Source organism: Ambystoma mexicanum, chromosome 7q, assembly GCF_040938575.1.
Source record: "Ambystoma mexicanum isolate Mex_15411 chromosome 7q, UKY_AmexF1_1, whole genome shotgun sequence".
NCBI classification, from domain to species: Eukaryota; Metazoa; Chordata; class Amphibia; order Caudata; family Ambystomatidae; genus Ambystoma; species Ambystoma mexicanum.
The window spans coordinates 641,244,092-641,260,770 of NC_090941.1; the positions used below are offsets into that span (position 1 = coordinate 641,244,092).

Below are 16,679 nucleotides of genomic sequence, written 5' to 3' on the forward strand. Positions count from 1 at the left end.
CATGGGTACAACTTTAGACAGAGTGCCACCACCGGGTACCCAGGCATCGTTGATTAACCCTGCAACTTGTCAAAATGCTGAATGTTGGCGTTTGAGGACTTATTTCTACCATAGAAAAGACCCAATACTTGAGTTTGGACCACCTAGTAAATCTGGAAGTTTTGCCCAAAAATACACAAGTAACCTAAAGACAAAACTATCCAGTGGGAGTGGACCGGTGATTGACACCTGTGTCCCAGCATCCCAAATTATTGAGTACTGAGTTCAAGCAAAGGGGAAGAAGGAAGCTTTGAATTTCCACTCTAAGAGCAAGGGGAAAGTTCTGAGGTCAGAAGCATAGAAGATTTATAGAGGGCCCTAGTAGAGGGGCAATTAGCCATGCACAAGCAAGATCTGGAGACACAGATGACACTACAGTGAATGCTTTTAGAATAGCGAGTGTAATCAGTCGTACCGTCCACCATCTTACAAAAATTGGTAATGGAAAAGATCCCACGCCTTATTTGTCAATTTCAAAAGAGTGGTAGAGAAGGCAAGGTGGGCATGAGATAGGTTGTCAAGGTGCATAGCACCCCTACTTGCGTGAAAGGCCCAACAAGCATTCTAAGCATGGAACCTAGATGGAACACCTCAATATGACGAGATAAAAAGCAATCGTGGAATGTATGGGACATGCTCAAGAACATTACCAGTTACAGGGAGAAACCACAAGACCAGTATCATACAGAGTGAGGGATCTCATGCCGCTGTTGTGTTCCAGCTCCGGAAGTATGTTTTTTCCAGACGCATCTGTGTGCAAATTAGAAACCCTTGAAGAGAAGTTATAGACCATCAAGCTACCTTCTGGATCGCTGCATCACCCTACCCTTTCCTTCCGACCTTAATTGCACATCGTGCAACCCATCCATTACACATCTGCAACCCAATTCTCTGGACATGCACACTCTACGCACCAATTGTCTGCCCCAGCCTTCTGAGCTTCATCTTGCTGAGTTCTCAGGGACCTACATCTCCTACCCCTTCCTTCTGCTGTCAGCTCATTGGGGGGGTTTCCCCTCCGCATCTCAGACTTCCAAACAGTCTGTCCTAGTTGTTCTTTCGACTGTCAGCCAAAGGAAACCCATATATCTACTTTCCCCTCCTCGCCCACTTAGTGTATCATGATCACCCATATTATGTCCTAGAGCCATTCACATCATATGATATGATATGTTATGTTATTTATAACGTGCTTAATACCAAAGAGGTTTGTAAGCGCGGACCTGTGGTGCTCTGGGTCGTCTTGCTTCCAAGGTGAGCACGTTGCCCCTCAGCTATCCTCCTGAGCTATCATACTGACATCACGTTAACATACTGCCACCAATCGGGTACGGCTTACATTTCAACACACTAGACCAATAAAGTACATTGGCATTTTTAGAGCCCCTTTGCAACAAAACGTATTTATACCAGTAAGTAGTTTATTTCCGATACAAAATAAATACAAATATATTGCATACATTTAAATCTCTAGTAAATCTTTTTTAAAGCATCCAACAAGTCCATTAACCTTTTAATAACATGAACATATGGCGGCTGCCAGTTTGGAAGTAAAATTGGCTGACACATTCAGAACACAATACAAATACAGGCAAAAAGGGGTGTGGTACAGGTGAGATGGGTGGGAATGGAAGGAAAATCATCTAGATTTGACTTACAAATGGGTGGGACACATATCCAAACACAAATCCATCCTCATGTTAGCTGCAATGAAATGCATTAGGTACCCTCATTCAAAGCGCCCATTGGAAGCTATTGTGTTAAAGCTCTTATTTTAATGACAATAGTTTTGGCTTAAAGGTAGCACTTTTAACGCCACCTAATAGACAAAACTAATAAATGTTCTAGTTTATTTTATTATTGTATTCATTAAGTGTGGACCTTACTTTGAGAAGCAACAGTGCGCTTTACAATCATAGGGAAGCAGAGAAAAGGGGAGCTAACAACTGGGAGGACGGGCACTTGGCAGCAAGGGATCTAAAAGCAACCAGACCAATGTCTATCTAAATCAGACATTTAGATAGAGGCTTCACAACCTACTTTCATTGTGGAAAATACCATTCAAAGACGGCGCTCATATTGCGCCCATGTCGAGTCCATTCTCTAATTTACTCTGACAGTTTATGCAACCGGGATCAACAGAGAATTTGCAGCAGGCAAGGCAGCACGATACTGCGGTGAACCCGCTACAAGTAAGATTTTGAGTCTTACTGGCCCACATAGTTTATCTAAAGACCACATTAGACAAAAGAGATACAGTACAGTATCCTCTCTTACAGATATCATGCGTTACGATCGTTAAAGAACACGCAGCTGCATTCGTCAAAAAAAGGAAAGCGCACGGACGTGAATGAGGGAACAAGAGGCTGCGATTAGCGCAGAGGAAAAAGTATGATCCTTCATGTTTCAAAACCAGATAGCCCATAAGATTACAGCCCGGCTTATTCCAAACTAAATAGAGGTTTCTCCCTCCAGGCATATGCAACCATCAGAGTTTCCTGTACACATACAAGAACATTGCTGATCCGCATTTTGCAGTAGACTCAAGAGTTTGACTCCTGTAATAATTCTATCACATCCAGAGCTTGTACCACGAGGTGAGCTCTTCCATTCTAAAAAATGCTGGTGCAATATAAAAATGAAGGCCTTAGAATTGGGACACAGCACTATTACATAGCGACTGGTCCCAGTTCTAGCCCACATTTCATGCCCAAACTCATGAAGGATATTTCCATTCACTTACAGATCCAACTCCCCGAGCAAGAGGAGAATGATATACCAGTCAACAAGAATTTCCACAATGTCTAGCCAGGCTACACCTAGCACACCAAGATCAGTAGGTTTAGACATGTAATTAGAGCAAAACATTTAGTCAAAAAATGTTTCAGTTAAATTGTAAAATCCAGTCCACAAAAGACTTACAATATACCTTTTATTTAATTTCTAGGAATTCTTTGAATTATTTAAAGTGCCCATACCTGATGAAGCGCAAACAAGCCCGAAACGCATCATATAGAGATATGATATACAGTTGAGGTCACCCATTTGTAAATCAGAATGCATCTCACGAATGGACTTTGAACTATTTCTGTTCTTTAATTAATACAACTTATTTTGTGAAGTGTGATATTCACACATTTGATTTGTTTGAAAACATGTGCCACCTTTTGTAAAGTTGGAAAACACTATTATTTGTTGTAAATATCACATCAAAGAGTGTGAATTGACTATCTGAACACTGATTATCACAGTTGTGAATGAACTTGATTTATTTATATTTACCTTATTAATTTGTACACCATTAAACACCTTATGTTTTACATTTGAATTGTTTTAGCATTGATCTTGCTACAAAGTGTGCACAGAGCTACAGTTCCACTGACTCAGTGGAGCCCACCTTTCTTCTATTGAGGAAACACTGAGGAACAGATAGATCATCGAGTCTCAGGAAGGATGGGGAAATAGTTTAATTTTACACATTTGTGAACTTGCATTTTCACAACGTTGCATCCATCATATTACTATTATAGTATGAAAAGTATAGACAAACACTACTAGCACTATGTAGCCACATACCTTGGTAATATCTGCTGCTTGCTTGAGAAGACTGTGCTTCAGTTCTTCTGCCCTGCCCATGTGATAGGAATTACTTTGGCTTTGGATGACAAATATGATTTCTTTCAGTTCTGTAAGGCAAAACAACGTACCAAAATAATTATGTAAAAGGTTTAATATTCGCTACGCCGCACTTGCACGCTCCAACGTAAAAAATAAACACATTTCATAAGGGAGTTAACTTGTATAAGTATTTTCCTCACTACGCCTAAATCCGAAATACAAATGCAAACGGGAAGAACATTTCTGGAAACCATTGATGTGTATGAAATCTTACAATAAAAAGGAAAAGCAACGTCATGGCCCATTCTCTACATCCTACCTACATAGACGTTGTGTATGCCCCAGCATCAATTCAGAGAAAACACCATTCCAACGTTGATCTTTTTACTGCGTAACAGAAGAAAATCACCACATTCTATCAATGTTATGTGACCGGCTCGGGTGCGTTAGTGTGCCGATAACACATTTTCTCAAAGGGATATCATTTAACAAAGATTTGACTTCGCTTCGCAAAAAAAAAATCTCAGTGTTGTCAGGCCTCTCCCCAGGGTGCGAACCCTTTGGGCATGGGTTGTCGTCGAGTTTCCCCAGCAAATGTCAATTGCCAGCACTGGCTTCAGGATCTCTTGTTCACGTTCTGCGCTGTTGAACCATCTGCAGTCTCTGTGCAGATCTTCTGTCCTTGCACTGGGGTTAGCCACCACAGGTGCTGCCTTCATCTATCTCTTCCTCCGTGTTTCAGGTTTCTTTGAGTAGTTTCAGATCGGAAGGTATGCTGCAACCTTTCAGGGCTACAAACCGTTAATACCCTGGGTCCTCCGACCCTATTGCAATGCATCATATTCCCCATGAACGAAGCCTAGCAGACCGTTGGTGGACTCCTGCTGGACCACACGAGGCAAGATCCCCCTCCTCAGTTCCCCTTACCAGAGTGCAGGACCGAAGAATCAAGGCAAATTGACAGGGCAATAAACGTTCACTCTTGGAGTTTGTGAAAATGCACCAAAACTGCAGACCGAGATTAGAGTAGAAAGAATCCTTTGCTGGGAGTCCTTTCTCTCCACTGCTGCTGCAACATTGCTTCCAGCGTCCTTGCTTTCATCACCACGACCAAGGAACAGATGACCGAGTCCACCGCTGTTGCATCCTGAAAAAATCCAGCTGCATCTTTTTCCAAACTCCTCAGCTAGTGTGGCACGCATGGTAGTACATACCTTGAATCATTCTGTCGCTCCTTTGTTGGTGGAGCGCCGATTCCGGTGTTTGGGTGTTCGCCCAGACCCTTTGCCCCCCCCACACCCCGGCCGAACGTTTGTGCACCCATAGGGAGGCTTTGCCAATGTCCCGGAAACCTTTTTAACCTACAAAAGACCTTTACGTGTAACTGAAAAATCCTCTGGAACTTTATCTTTTCTGTATTTGTGCCTTATCTGCTTTACCTTGAATGTGACTTTGAGGAACACATACCTGGATAGGGATAGACTGCTAATGCCTTAAGGCCCCTCAACATGAATACAAGTCTTTGAAGAGTAATGGCCTGCTATTATTGCCGTTGGTTCGTTTTTTTTATTCCTACAACAGAACACTTACTGGGTTGCTATAACAAGTGATTTTACTCACCTTAGAGGGGTTCAATTACCTGTATCCTTCTTAACTTATGGTTTACTCACCTTTAGTATTGCTTTGATTTATTTGATATTGTGTTGCTTAGTTGGAAATAGTACTTACCCAAGATTTAACTTTGACCTTGTTTATATAAAATAACAATTTTACTATAACTACAAGCGTGTAAGAGTTTATTTGGGATTATGCATTTAATGAGTTCAATGTACTTACCTACAGATCACATCTCCCTCCTAAAATAAGCCTGGCTGCTCTGCCATACTGCCAGAGCCTTGGGTAGTACAGACTTATACTAGAAGTTGGGGCCTGTATACCAAGGGATAGTTTTATAAAGTCTTACCATAGGTAGAATTTAGGAAAGCTCTTCCTTTGCAGGGGTTTGTTATGTATTTTGCCCTACTTGAATGATTATATATGTCATTTATTTAGTCTTGTGTTATATTACATGCTAGTAGACATTTTTCATAGAGATGTACAGCTATAAATAAATAGAATATTTTCATATCCGTTTGTCCAAGTGTGTTCCTTTACACTTCACTTTGTGTACTGTGAGGGGTCAGAAATGTGAGGCAGACAACTTTGTGAAGTTTTTTCAAAAGATGCCATTCTATTCACTCAAAATGTTGAACACCTCACTATCCCTACCCCTACGAGGATTTACCGGCCTAAAATAAACTAAATGTAACACGCAAACAAAGGATATATGTCCCTCACACTTATACATGCAGTAATTCAACAAGGTAATGCATAGCAGTTCAAAGGCAAAACAAATATAACCGTTACATTCACAATATGACAGCAATCTCTCCTTATAATCTGGTCGAACTCCCCTTTCCCAGATTCAAGAAGGATTCTGCTCCAGCTACAGTTCCAAAAAGAAATAAGGAAATCCAGGTTTGGAACAACGTTGCAATACAGTTCTTTGTGACTCCAATTTGACAACAGAAATCTCCAACACTCCATTGGTTTCAACAAAAGGTTCTTTGAATCCTACTATTCCAAGAGGAAGCTAAAGTTATCTTCTTCACATAAACAAAGAACATTTCCTTAGTTCATCAGCAGTAGCAAATGGTCTTTGTCAGGATGCGTTTGCAACAACCTATTATTTCTGAAGATATATAACACATCTGCAGCAGTTTTATACAGTTCTTGCTTCAGCAATGAAAGTTAATCAGATTAATTTGTTAACATCACTTCACAGCACTTCATCAACGTCTACCCGATTTACTTCCATGCTAGTCCTAATACTTCAATCACACCTGGATTACTCCCATGGCAGGCCTATTACTTCAAAGGTCTGCTGTTCAGTCATACTTCTCTGCCCGAACAGTAATTTACAAACAAGTGCCTCTGTGGTTAAGGTCAACTTACAACAGCTTTGCATTGTTCATTACCTTCCAAACCCTCTGCAAGTTATGCTCCTCTCCTTCTGAACAACCTTTACCAGATGGGCAGCCTTCCTGCAACTCGTTTCCTCACTGTGTTATTCACTGAATGCTGACAAGGATATCGCTTTATTCTGCTTCTTCCTTGACTTTGACAATGTGAGTTTATATCAGCTTTTGTTCTGTACTTCTTCACATATGGGCAATAAGCTTTACAACCTTTGGAACTTTTATTAGTCCCCTCCGGCCTTTGGCAATATAGGTTTGTTTTAAATTCCGTTACTTCTAATTTCTTTTGGCTTGGTAATGGTTGTCTACATTAGGTTCTAATAGTATTGCCTCATTTCGTTACTGGGTTCAAAATAAACTCCTATGTTTAAAAAAAACAGTCATTTGGTTTTTCACAATAATGTTTTCTCTGGCTTCCAATAGTTGGGTATTCAAAATTAACTTCAGTATTAATTTCAAACACACCCGGGTGTTTTCCAATCTGAAAACACCTGTATCAAGCATGTGAGCGGTCTCGGAGCGCTCCAGTGTCACCATCAGCTGGTGAACTCACCAGGTCTGGTGTGCTCGTCCGATTCCTTTGCTGCTCACAGGTACTTTGCTTCAGCGGCTTCTCAAGACCCAGCAATCTGCTGATTTTGGTCCGTTCAAGCCTTTTGTACACAGAGCTTCCTTTGGTCCGCAGGCTCTCAGTGGTCGCTGACCACCGGAGACAGCCTGGTGGGGAAGAAAGCTTTCCACACTTTCACCTCCTGCTGCACAGCCTCTGCAAAACAGGCCTCCAGAGGGCAAGCTTCCCCCCTCATGCTTCCCACTGTGCAACCTCTGCAATTAAGGCTTCTGGAGGCAAAGACCCGGTCAGGACCAGCTACTGTTCCCTACTCGACAGAGGTCACGGAGCCTTCTCCGTCCTCCAGTTCTTGATTCTACTGCTTACACTGCTCACTAATGGCTTGCACCCAAGGAGGCCTTTTAAAGCCCCACACTGTCCCTCATGTGTGGCTCATTCCCATTAACAACCTGCACTCTGCAGCATTATTACTCTCCAACCTTCTTTGTCCCAGTACTTCAAGAATTATGGGACTTTAAGTCCCTAAAGAAAACTAGTTTTTCTAACTTGATTTTCAGTCTCGACCTCATTTCTGTTACCCACAATATTCTTTGAAGGAATATCATAATGATCAATCATAAGACTGGATTGTATAGAGGAATAAGGTGGACGTCTAGCTCTTTAAGTCTCCCAGATCTTAGAAGGGTTTTCATTTCTTTCAATGCCTAAGGGTTTATGATTGTTTTTACCCAGATTAAAATGTTCAAATTGGGGAACAAAAAAAGATTGTTATGATAACCCATTACATACTTTGGTATTGAGGAGAGGTCCTCCCTAGAGAGACAAATACCACGTCTCACCCCACAGAGTCTTCTTATTTTTCTGGGCCCTTTCTCCTGCCATTTGATCCTCCTGCAGAACACCACCCCCAAAGTCAGGATCAGAAAGTGTCCGACTTTCCCTGGCCACCTGGGAGACCACCTTAGGCAGGGACTCTGTGAGGATTCCATAGGATTCATCACAGCACTCATTGAGGGCCCCTTACCAAACTCACCGTCCCTGAGACTTAACCTTGACTACTCGCCTAGCTACCTTGAACAGTATCATGTTGTTTCCACATAGTAAGTTTCTTCTATGTAATTTTACTTTGTGGAAATTACTTTGAAAATACTTCACATTTTATATGTATTTGTGGCATAAGGGGCTAAAGGGGGTGGGGAAGGGTTTGGGGTGTAGGGTGTTATGTAGAGATGTACGCGCAGGACAAGGCTGCGGTGATGTGCGCCGCAGGACTACAGGAGACGCTGGCCATTTGATACATCGCATGTTGCGCTACGTCCACGCAGGGTATCCTTTATAAACTGCAAATCGGAGCCTCTGCAGCAAAAACCGCGCAGGACAAGGCCGCGGTTTTGTGCGCCGCAGGTGTTTGGCGACAGAGGGGTAGTGGCGCACAGTGCGAGTACACGGCACAGCTGTCGACCAGCAGCAACCAGAAGGGGGAGCAGGGCAGAGTGCGAGTATGCAACGCAGCAGTCGACCAAAGGTAAGGTAAGTGGGAGCAGCCAGAACTGCTCTCTATTGAACTATCCGCCCTTTGTACGTACTTCCACCTAACCGTCTAACAATGTACTCTGTCTCCCCTCTAACGGTTAGCGTGCTTTGTGTCTGTGTCCCGTCTCTAGGTCCCCTTCAATTACCGTTACTGTTGTACTTTGAACTGTGTCCCATTAGGCTCTCTCCCACTCACTAGGTCCCAACCCTGCTGGGGGTACCGCTGTACTGTTGTGTGTCACATGTCCGCTCCTCCTGTGTTCCGTAATGTGTGATCCCCCAACCCCTGCGCATCCTGCATTGCATTGCGCTGGGCTGTGCATCTCTCCTCCTCTCGTTTACTCCATCCTCCTCCTACTTTCCTACTCTCACCCTATATGGTGCTTTCCGTTTCCCCCATCTTCTCTAACTGCTAATCAATCTCCTATCCTATCCCTCTAGCCAAGTCTGGAAGGAAGAAATTCAAGAGCGTCATCCTGGTCTTCAACCCAGGCCTCCCTCTCGCCGATACCTACATCAGTGCTTCTCCCAGACAGGCTCTTTGTTGTTCCCGCAGACCTATGGACCTCTCATATGGTCTCAGCTCTCTCTCCTCTCTCTTCCACTGCCATTAATAGTGCACTCGGTGGGGGGTCCTCTTTGCCGCCTTCCACTCCTCCAAGACCATCATTAATGTATATCTCAATGGCACCATCTTGGTCCAGGACCCTCAGCCCAATCTCCTCCTTTATGATCGGTGTCTCCCATGTTTTATTAACTTTCTTCCTTCTTCTGCTAGCACCCCTCAGGCTCCTCTGCCACCTCCATCATCCACAGCCTCTGTGGCACCTTCCTCCTCCTCTCTGCTTACTATGCCACCTCCTCCCATCACCTTTGCCCACTCTCTGGCCCCTCTACCATTTCCCCTGGGTGTACCTCAAGCATGTACCCCACCCTGGAAGTCTTTCACATGTGGCAACCTGCTCCACATCGCTACTTCCAACGCTCGCTCTGCTGTCAAACACCACTCTGACATCTGCCACCTCCTCGAAGAACTTGACCTGGATGTCCTTGCTCCCACCGCGACATGGTTCACGTCAAGCTCGGTCAAAAGTTTGGACACTCTACTCCCTGATGGCTACAAGTGGAGTAGCTCTGATCTTTCCGGAGTGGGTTGCTGCTTCTGTAATTCCTACACAGGCCTACTCCTCCTTTGAATGCCTGGTCTGCAGGCTCTCTCTCTCTTCTGTCATCTCCGACTGTGGCCACCATCTACAAGCCACCTGGCCAGGTTGCGCTCTTCCTCTCCGAGTGGGCTGACCTCTCGTCTTCTCTCCTTGTCTCTACCTCGCAACTTCTCCCCCTCAGAGACCTCAACATCCACCTGGATGCTTCTAATCTCTCCTCTAAGCTATTTCGCAAACTCAGACGCACTCTTTCCATTCTTGCCTCTGGCCGGACACACCTTGGATGATCGCATCTCCTCAGACATCCCCCTCTCTAACCCGCTCACCACTCCTCTCTCTTGGACTGAGCACTTTCTGCTCTCCTCTCACCTGAAACTCTGTCCCTCAGGCTAAGCCCACCACAGCACTGCCACCTAACTTCTTGGCCAGTGTCAGTGGATGCCTTTGCTGCTACTTTCTCTGCTCCTCCTATGCCTGCAGCTGACACACACTGACACAGCCCTCTTTAACCTGCATCTTTATCTCCATCACTCAGGACGTCCTTGCCCTAGACATGAAGATCCGTTTGACGCCTACTACCTCCAAGTGCAACTCTTGGTATGATTCCAACCTCACCGCCCTGAAACGCAAATGCAGAGTGGCTGAGAGGAGGTGGAGGACTTCGGGCGCATCCTCTGACAAACTGGGCTGCCGCCTGCTCCGAAGGCAATACAGACTCTCTGTCCTGTCAAAGCAGAGAGTCCACATACAGGCCTGCGTCTCTGCTACCTCTAACAACACGGCCAAACGCTTTCGAATCTGCAAGGAGCTGGCCAATCCTTCTGCAGTCTCCACTTCTCCTGGTCCCTCACAGGCCCTCTGTACAGCTCTGGCTTCTCACTTCACCACTAAAAATCAGGACATCCTGTCCTCTCCCTCTCTGCTCTCCCTCTCTCAGCACCTCTCCTTCTCCTTTCTCCTCTTTCTCTCCAACACCTGACAATGTTTCCAGACAAGTCTGATCTATAAATGTGTTGTCCAAACAGGTGCACCCCTGCAGAACCATAAAGGACCACATGGACACCCTTGCTCCAGCCTTGGCCGATTTCTGCAATCACTCTTTTGCCACTGGATGTTTCCCCTCTCTCCTCAAGCACTCCCTCGTGCACCCCTCCTTAAAAAGCCCTCTGCCGATTCTACCTGTCCGGCAAACTGTCGCCCAATCTCTATAACTCCTTTCCTGGGCAAACTCCTGGAAAAGCTGGCCATATATCTGCTTACTTTCCACACTGAATCTGTTGGTTGCCTCCATGACCATCAGTCTGGCTTCAGAACATCCAGAGGCACGTAAACTGCTCTCCTGAACACCCATGAATATCTGCTCACTGATCTTGATTCGAGCCTTCCTTCTGTCCTCATCCTCTTTGACCTTTCCTCTGCTTTTAACACGGTCAATCTCACTATCCTGATCAATCTACTCTGAGAACCTGGGCATCTCGGATCAGTCCCTGGAGTGGTTCACCTCCTTCCTCCTGGACCTACCCTCCCAGGTCCAACTTGGGTCCTTTCTCTCCACCACCTTTCTCTCTATCCTCTCACCTTGGCTTTTCAATGTCTACTTGGCTCCTTTGGCCCACCTGATCTTTACCTTCTCCTCTAACGCTCAGTGTTGTGCAGATGACACTCCGCTCTCTTTCAGGCTCCCCTCAGCCTCCTCTCACTCATTCATTCCTGGCGTTCTAGCTGCCATTCAGGATTGGTGCGCATCCAACAATCTATGCTTTAATGCCAGTAAGACAGATCCTTCTAATTGGTGGCCCTGTTTTCGCTTTCCAGCTCTCACATGCCGCCCTCCTTGGGCCCTCTTCCTTCGCGTTCCTGTGAGGAAAAAAACCTTGGTGTCATCTTTGACTCCACTCGCTCCTTCTCTCATCACATCACGGACCTTACCAAGAAGGCCCACTACCAGCTGCACTTCCTCTGAGGTATTCTTCCTTTTCTCACTTTCCCACAGAATCTCACTGTCTCCAGAGTCCTGGTTCTCTCTAGTGTAGACTACTGCCCTGGTTCTCGCTAGGCTGGACTACTGCAATAGCCTCTTTCTCAATCTACCTTCCTCTACACTCCGCCCTCTGCAACTAATCCAGAGGACTGTATCTCTCCAGCCGTGAAATCTCTCCACTGGCTCCCAGTGGCTACAAGGATAAAGTCCAAAAACCCTCTGCATCGTCCACAAGGCTTTCTGGGGCCAGGGCAACCCTCCCTTCCAAAATACCTTCCTTCTTGAGCACTTCGCTCAGCAAACTCAAACTCTGAGTGTCAGACGCTTCTCTAGGCAGAGAGTAGTAGTGCGGGGGTAGACCTCTCCTCTGCAGGTGCCTCTCTCTGAAATGGCCTCCCTGTCCCTCTTAAACTTGAGCCGGACCACCTGAAGTTCCAGAAGCAACTCAAGACCTTCCTTTACTCCTAAGCTGCTGACATACCCAGCAGCTGCACTGACTGGTTGCTTGGCTACCCTTAGTCTCACTGGGTAGCAAGCTCCTTCATGATCAGTCTCCCCTGCACTGGCTCCGGGCCTAACACGCATACTTAGGGGCTGTAACTTTAACCCCAGTCCCCTGCCTCCTTGCACTTCCCAGAGCCGCGCTGCCTTGGCTGCACGTACTCCTAGCAATGCTGCCCTGATTGCACTCCCCCCCCCCCTCACCCTGGCACTTCCCTTCTCCCTTTCCCCCAGAACTTTGCATTGTTGCACTTGCACGATCCGAATGCCACTAGGCCTAGTAAGATTGTTTGTCGTGTCGTCCTCCCCCTGTCTTCCCTCCCTTGTCTTGACGAGCCTAGAAACACTTGTGTACAGGCATGTAATAAATGACATTGGGGGGAACCAGCCCTAACGAAAAAAGCGAGATAGGTCTATAATTATGGTGAAGGGTCGCAATAACATGACAAAATGAATGAATGAATGAATGAATGAATGAATGAATGAATGAATGAATGAGAGGCTCAGCGTTGTTGGCACTGATAACAAGTCCAGGCTACCTCTTCTTCTGAGGACAACTATCCTCACCTTTGTACAGGCAAGGTGGGCATTTGCAGTTGTGTAACAATCAAATCATCAAATTCTTGTATATGGAAAGTCTGTGAATGTCAAAATTAAAGTATTCTTAGACTTCAGAGGTGGTTAAACAAAAAGATTAATTAGTTGCTTTCAAACAGCATCCTAGACATTAGGCCATTTCTAACCGACTAACCTACCCTGCCTTCCATATCGCCACTTTATTTTTTTTATTGTTCTGGGCACATGACCCTCGAAGCTTCTGCATACATCTACGAGGCCATCTGGCACAAAATTCACACCTCCTGCCTAAAACAATGCAACTTTTCCCCCCTAAAGACATAGTCCATTTTCAATGTTCATGCTGTGGGACACCATGGGACATTCCAGTTAAAGGTAAACATGGCCAATTAGGTCTACTTCCGGTCTCGTCATCCTTAGGCGAGGGGACGTAGGGCTTCCACCCCTATAACTCCTTCCAGGCCTGATGAAGGACTTCTTATGTCAGCAGGTCTGTACCAGCAAGGTCCACTGGCCTAAGTTCAACGGCCTTCTCCCACCACCCTTTGCAGAGCAATGAAATGAAGATGAACTCCAGGTAAATGCAATGTTTAGCTTTATTGAATGTTAAAGATATTTGTACTGCGCACCGTCACCAACGGCGTTGGTTCCCAAGCCCTCTGGCTGATCTGCAAACGAGAAGGTTGGATGGGTTAGTAGGGTGAAGAGGGAGTAGGATAGCGAGAGGAGTGGTGTTCTGTCGGCAGCTTCAACTCGGTATACACCGGGTGCTGAGCTTTTGGTGCAAGCATCGGGCGATGTCAGTCCTCGTGTGCTGTTGGTACGGTTTATGTGTTGTGGTGAAGTGCATGCAGATTACGGTGCAAGAGGTGGTTGTGTTAGTTTGAGTGAGATAAGCATGTAGAAAGTTTAGAGCTTTTTCGGTAAATGGGTTAAAGATTTCAGCCAATCGCAGCATGGCTGAATGCCTGGGCCTCTGGATTCCTACCTGGTGTGGAAAAGGCTAGATTAGAGAGATCCGCACAGTGGGGGAAGAGGCCCACACCCAGCTGAGCATAGGAGCCTGCTTTGCTGGATTTCGGAGACAATTTAATGATTCAGTGCAGTCCCAATACACAGCTCGAATCAAGAGTTCCGCAAGGCGAGAGATAGGCCCACACCTGACAAAGATTTGTTTTTTGCGCGACGCATTCCCTGTTGTGTTCTGGTGAGCTAAGTCTACTGTAGTATTTTAGTGAACTATGTATAATGAGGTTGGAGTGTCTATTCTCCCCTTGGGTGTCGGAGCAGGAGTATGGGTCTCCTCTTGTCCTTATAAAGGGAGGAATCCCGGTAGAGCACTGACTTTAAAGAGATAACAGGGTCTACTTTGTCTATATCCGGGTGGATAGTAGTTAATGTAAAAATGGAAGACAAAGCTGGTATAGGTGCTAGAGTAGAACTCGAACTAGGAAAGGGGGGACCAGTCACTATTAAAAGGTCAACATCATTTTTAATAATAAATCCAGAAAGTTAAAACATATAATTAAATTCAATGGTCCACAATACAGTACTTCACATCCAATATAAAACAAGGAATACGTAACAGGCTATCAGTGCAAGCTAAAACAACTTCACAAAACATATACATATAATTGGTACATATAAAACAAATAGTGATGTACCAGATTCAATTAGGATTGGTGTATCATAAATGTCCATCTCTGTTTTGAGTCCAGAGAACTGTCTCTACATGTTTCTGTTCTTTCAGCATAAGTGTAGAACATTCATCAGGAGGAGTTGGTTAGTATGAGAAAACCTAATTCCTATTGGATCAGGGGTTTGATAAACGTCTGTCTCATAGCACCTGTAAGGTTAAAAACACATAAAACAAAGGGTAAGCTGTAGGATAGCTTTAGTGCTTTGAGGAGTTCAAATAGATGAACTGGAGTACCAAATCACAGGGAATAATTACCCGAATTGGTGCTTGTGGGGGCTCTTTACTTCGAGAGGTAAGTAGGAGTAGGAGGAAGTTTCAATCCTACATAACATATAATATGGAATAAGCAACTTGGTTTTCTTATAAGTCAGAGCTATATATCTGTGTTCACTAAACACAATAAGAGAGTATAGGCCGATCTCTAGTGAGAGATATAGGCGAGAAAGCAAGAAGCGCCCTTGTGGTAAGTGAGGGTCCTGTGATAGTAGGCAGCGTGGTATAAAACCCATAGGATTGTGTCATTACTGAGGAAGGAAAAGTATGAAAATCCGTGATTAGACAGGGGTCACTCTGGGTCACTTACGGGACCTCTTTGTAAAGTAGACTTTAAATCTGATAGAGGGAGAAGACTTAAAGGAAGAGGGTATAGGGCACCCAATTAATCTGTGAAAAGAGATTCATACCCGAGGTCTAATGCCGGTTACACCGTGATGGTGCCATGCGGTGTAGAGTAGTAAAAGCGATAGAGTGGTCACTGTAGCGAGATAGGTTATATAATCAGTTAATAATAATAATGATAGTTCGTAATCAGGGTCCTGAGCGGTATATTAATAGTTCTAACACATGTGCACGGTGTACGCACTAACATTAAACTGCTTGAAAACATACCTGTACTATTTAAACAAGTAGAGCGTCTGCGTTGTCAGCATAGCTATGATCGTTGGCGGGCGAGTGCCATCCCCAGTTGCAACGCTGTAGTCAAATAATGAAGTAAAGAAAGGGTATGGTTGGTATTGGAAGCGTAAAAACAAGTAGATACTTGTAAATTATGGCGGCTTCTACAAGAGAAAATTTGCTTACCTAATGTTGCTCGGGTAGAGGCTAAGATGCCTGGTGCTGACGGGGATAGTTCTGCGGGGTCGTCTAGTAGAACGAAGACGCCGATGGCTTCTGTGTAGTCAAGGAGACGGGTAAGTCCTTTCTCCATATTGACTTCCTCGTAGCCAACGCTGAGGAGTAGGTGAATACGGCGGCCATGTTTGAATGGACTATCGATTGAATAGAAATATATATCGCGTATTGATTACGCTTGAGAAGGAAAAGGTCCTGCACAGTGGTAAATAAACTGGGGTCCTAAGTGGGCGAGTATTTGAGTAGTGTGGGGTGTAAAATATCAAATATAAAATGCCTTGAGTAAAGCAATATATTTGATTACTAATCCGTGTAGAGATCGGCCGACAGATCACAGGATAGTATGTGGGTAAACTACAGTATACTGTAACTCTGAGGTACGGGAATTAAGTAAGGTGAAACAATTATGGAGGAAGGTGGTGATGCCTCCGACAGAAAGAAAATAAGAAAATACAGGCTGCAAAAATCAGGTTGGATGAAAGGGGTTGTTGTGAATCCTATAGTAGATAGGAGGTAGGCTTGCCAATGATACTTGCAAGTATATATGGTTACCCAAGAAGGTGTAAGGGAGACTAGAGATCTCTCGCTATATTGTTCGGGGCAGATACTAGAGAAGACGAGGGAGAGAAAGAGCGGTTCCTATAGATATATAGGAGGAGAGAGGCTAGATGTTGTGCCATTCAACCGATTCATTCAGACCTGAAATATCACTATGCAGTGTATAAATCATTTTCTGTTCCATTTTCAAAAGTTTCTTTTCGTGGCTTTCATGAATGACTCCTTTTAGAGACTGTCTAGGTAAAGTCTTCGTAGTTATGTTTCTGACGAGTGAAGTGCTTGACTAGGG

At 44.8% G+C, this 16,679-nt stretch overlaps 1 protein-coding gene across 1 annotated transcript in view; it reads right to left on the reverse strand.

Moving 5' to 3' along the window:
* The window catches only part of B3GLCT (beta 3-glucosyltransferase), a 1,424,518-nt gene that overhangs the window by 1,091,721 nt on the left and 316,118 nt on the right, over positions 1 to 16,679 (reverse strand). Inside the window, exon 4 of the mRNA XM_069639745.1 lies at positions 3,616 to 3,725. Within this exon, the coding sequence (XP_069495846.1) occupies positions 3,616 to 3,725 (110 nt within the window). The remainder of the gene's footprint in view (positions 1 to 3,615; positions 3,726 to 16,679) is intronic.